The sequence below is a fragment of the Mytilus edulis genome, chromosome 4 (genome assembly GCF_963676685.1).
Source record: "Mytilus edulis chromosome 4, xbMytEdul2.2, whole genome shotgun sequence".
In the NCBI taxonomy this organism is placed as follows: Eukaryota; Metazoa; Mollusca; class Bivalvia; order Mytilida; family Mytilidae; genus Mytilus; species Mytilus edulis.
The window spans coordinates 97,031,139-97,035,499 of record NC_092347.1 but is presented as its reverse complement, the minus strand read 5'-3'; the positions used below and the strand labels follow the sequence as shown (position 1 = coordinate 97,035,499).

Genomic DNA, 4,361 nt, shown 5'->3' with positions numbered 1-4,361 from the left:
GAAGGAGGCTTTAGGTCATGTTTTCCTAAACACCTTATTGCTATTTGTCTGTCTGGATTGTTATACCCATAAAATCAGATAGTGATGAATATGCAAGTTTTCAACAATCCCAGAAAATACACCTTATTGCTATAAGGATTTAAAATCTACAATTTTAAAGCCCGTTATCCATTGGGTACAAACTCGAAGATTTTAATTTGGGCAGGTGGTGGTTCACTGTTGGGTATTTAACATTTGTGTTGATTAGTTTGATCGCAACCTCGCTTTGGTCTTTTCGAAATACGTCGGCAAGATTGCAGCAGACGAAAATTGGACGAGAAAATAATCTTCTTAAAAAAGTTGAAATAACACCTGAAATAGGTTTGATAAAGGGCTATAAGTTTATTTTGATATACGATAAAGACGGATTGATATCGATTTAATCCCGATGTCTTGTAATTTTAGTTAAAAACGACATTTAAAAACATACAAAAATTTAATGTGCAAATGAATGTCGAATTTAAGTAAACGGTCACAGCCAAAAATAAATCAAACCAAGATTGTGTTAGACATTATATTTTTATGCAATTTGAAAATGTGAAGGAATTTATAACTGTTATTGCCGTACTTTAGTGATATAAAGGGTTTTCAAATCAACCAAATATTTTCACAATGAAATTTTGAAATAGCTTATTGTCAGCATATAAATTGATGCAGTCGATAACTTAGTTCATCTAAATACAGGACAAAAATGAGCAAAAAGTTGAGTGTTTCGACTCTATTTATTGACAAACTTGTAATGACAAACTTCCGGTTAACGGTGGGCATAAAAACCGGAACCGGCTTTGATAAACTCGTATGTTTCGGATTTGCACAAATGGCAAAACAATCATTTTAGTAAGTAGTAATTGATTCTTAGTTTATATATCTGAGAATAACACGAAAGAGCAAACTATAGGCATATAATCGGAGAGAGATTTGTGAAATACGTATGTTTTTGGATATTCACTTTTAATATTTTATATATATATATATAAGGTAAAGCACATGTATTTATTTGAATGAAGATAACACATACACTTTAAGTTTCAGATCATGTATAGGAGGTCCGGCAGAAAAAGGGTGCAGACAAGCAGGGCAAATAATGGAGGCGCAGCGGCTGCTGCAAAGAAGTCGAAACAGCAACAGGAAGAGGCGACTGCTAATATTGCAGATAGATTACCTAGGAATTTACCTAGAACAAGTGGAACACCACCTGTACAGCTCGGCTCAAACACAGTGACAACTAATGTATTACCACACAGTCCAATAATGATCCCAGCAACACTGCCAGCAGAAACAATTTACCCTGCTCCAGGTAATACAACATTACACCAACCCCTAATTAACACAGGTTATGCCTTACCCATTGAAACGGTTAAGGCGTCAGATGACATAGCGCGAAACGTATCGCAAAATGTCAAACAAAAAGTAATAAATGGGGAATATGTAGATATGGGCAGTTTGTTAAATAATTCACAAAACATAACAGGAGTGAATCAAACACTTACATTTAATCAGGGACAGATTATATTACAACCTAAGCAACAGGATACAAGAATTAACACAATAGGTATATGGACGGATGCCTTTTTAATATATATCAGTATTTATTGTACTATACATACATCTCAGTTCCAAGAACTGTTGAAGTATATGCAAACTGTCAGGTTAGGGGCTAAACGCTATGCAGGTTTAGGATGGAAATTGTATGATGAACAGTTTAGACTGCGTAGATCACAGGAGCCTGCTGGATCCTGGTCTGTCATAGACACTGAGCTATGGTTATTGTATATGCAACTAGCAGGTCCAATTAATGGGCCCGAGTTCAATATTGCACTAAAACCAACAAACAATTTTCTTAAATGCTATGCATATAATTATAATGGGACGTGCACCCAACAATATTGCACATACAAACATGCTTGTTTAAAATGCAGTGGGGTACATCCGGTTATATATTGCACTAATAGCAAAGTGACTAACTCTAATAATCCTCAGTCACCTGGGATTGTTCAGAGATTCAGATCAGCCCGGCCTCAAGCACCACAAAAAACAGCATCTAATTTTCAACCCTTTGCATAGGCAAATGCTAAATAACACCAGATTCCGTTCTCCTGGAGCATTTATGGGACAAAGGCAAAACCCCAGTCAAAATTAAATCTTTAAGAGAATTAATATTACTGTCAAATTATGAAAACAAAACTGATGCAGCAATGTTATTATTGGGATTTATAGAGGGGTTTAGATTAAACTATACTGGTCCAAGGATCTCGAGTTTTGCAAGCAATCTCATTTCGGCAGAAGTTCACAAAACTGAAACGAATTTAAAATTACAAAAAGAAGTGCATCTTGGTAGAATGTTGGGGCCCCTTTTCAAAAATACCAATTTCAACTTTAAGAATATCTCCTATTGGGGTAGTTTCAAAAAATGACGGTGGATGGCGTCTTATAACTCACTTGTCATATCCTCTAAACTGGAGTGTGAATGATTTCATTGATCCAGAAATTTGTAAAGTAAAGTATTCTTCTTTTGATAAAGTGGTTGGGATGATCTCTGAATTAGGAAATAACGTGCTTTGCGCAAAAATGGACATTAGTCAGGCCTTTAGAATTTTATTGGTTCACCCAGCTGATTTTGACCTTCTGGGAATTTTCTTTGATGGGAAATATTATATTAATAAATGTCTGCCTGAAGGCTGTTCTATATCATGTGCCCTCTTTGAAAAATTTGCCACTTTTTTGCATAAAACAGTTGCATTGAAAGCTGGCATTGAGACTTTAGACCACTATTTGGATGACTTTTTCTTTGCTGGTGAAAGTTCAACGGATAATTGTACCATTTTGATGGACACTTTTAATGAAGTATGTAGGCAGCTAGGTGTTCCACTAGCAGAGAATAAAACAGTAGGTCCTACCACATGTATCACATTTTTAGGCCTTGAAATTGACACAGTACTTATGTTGGTTAGAATCCCCCCTGAAAAACTGGATAAACTTAAATTTATGCTTGATCAGGTCTTGTCGAAAAAGAAAATGGCACTGAAGGAACTTGAATCAATTACTGGTTTAATGGCATTTTGTTCAAGGGCTATTATATCAGCCCGTGCTTTTATTCGTCGTTTTTACGATTTGATAGCTTCAGTTAAGAATGGAAAGCCTTATTATACTGTCAGATTGAATTCAGAGGTCAAAGCAGATGCTAGAGTTTGGCTAAATTTTCTAGATCAATTCAATGGTCAGTGTTATTTTCCTGATAGATTTTGGTCGACTAATGAAAGTCTGGAATTATTCACTGATAGTGCAGGTAATGTTTTATTAGGTTGTGGAGCTTATTTTCAAGGTCACTGGGTACAATACCAGTGGCCAAGTAGTTGGCCTGATACTAGCATTTTATTGGATATAACATGTTTGGAGCTTATTCCCATCGTGCTGTCGTTCATGATATGGGGTCGTTCATTTAGAAATAAAAAGATTCTGTTGAGAATAGATAATCAGGCATTAGTAAGCATTGTGAACAAAAGAACATCAAAATCAAAGAGAGTTATGATATTGATAAGACAACTAGTTTTTCTCACTATGAACAATAACATACAATTTAGGGCACAACATATTGAGGGTGAGCATAATGCAATCGCAGATGCTCTTTCTCGATTTCAGGAACAACGTTTTATGGACTTGGTCCCGAATGCAGACAGTTCTCCAGCAGCAATCCCACAAGAATTCCTGTCGATGATTTCAGAACTGAAATGAATCATTTACTTATAAATTCATTAGCACCCAGTACACAGAAAGCATATTTGCATAGCATGGACATATTTGTTAAATTCAGAGAAAATCATGGTTTTTCTGATGTCTGGCCTATTCCGCTTGATGACTTGACATCATTCATTGTTTATATGTTTAGAAAGAAATTGTCCCACTCAACAGTATCTGGCTATATTTCAGGCTTAAGTTACTTTAATAAAATCAACAATTTAGAAGACAATACACAGAAATTTGTTGTCAGAAAATTGATTGAAGGAATAAAAAGGTTGGGGGGCCCAAATCAAAAGGACACTAGATTACCCATAACGAGAGATATATTGGAAAAATTATTGAGGTCACTGGCGGTGATTTGCAAAAACGGGTATGAGACAAAACTGTTTATGGCTTCATTTTCTCTAGCCTTTCATGGTTTTATGAGAGTAGGTGAAATAACAGTTGATTGTAAAAATAAGCAGATGCATACTGTAAAATTTGAAAATATAAAGCTTTGTGATGCAAGATTAGAGGTTTTATTGACGTCATCTAAAACTGATCAGTTTGGTTCTGGAACAACAATGGTTATTTCTAAGCAGAAA

General features: G+C 35.4%; 1 protein-coding gene across 1 annotated transcript; it reads left to right on the top strand.

The window, feature by feature from the left end:
* The first annotated feature begins 2,607 nt into the window (after positions 1-2,607).
* LOC139521630 (uncharacterized) lies at positions 2,608-3,771 on the top strand. Its single transcript, XM_071315110.1, has one exon. The coding sequence runs from the start codon at positions 2,608-2,610 to the stop codon at positions 3,769-3,771; it is 1,164 nt and encodes a 387-aa protein (XP_071171211.1).
* The last annotated feature ends 590 nt before the right edge of the window (positions 3,772-4,361 follow it).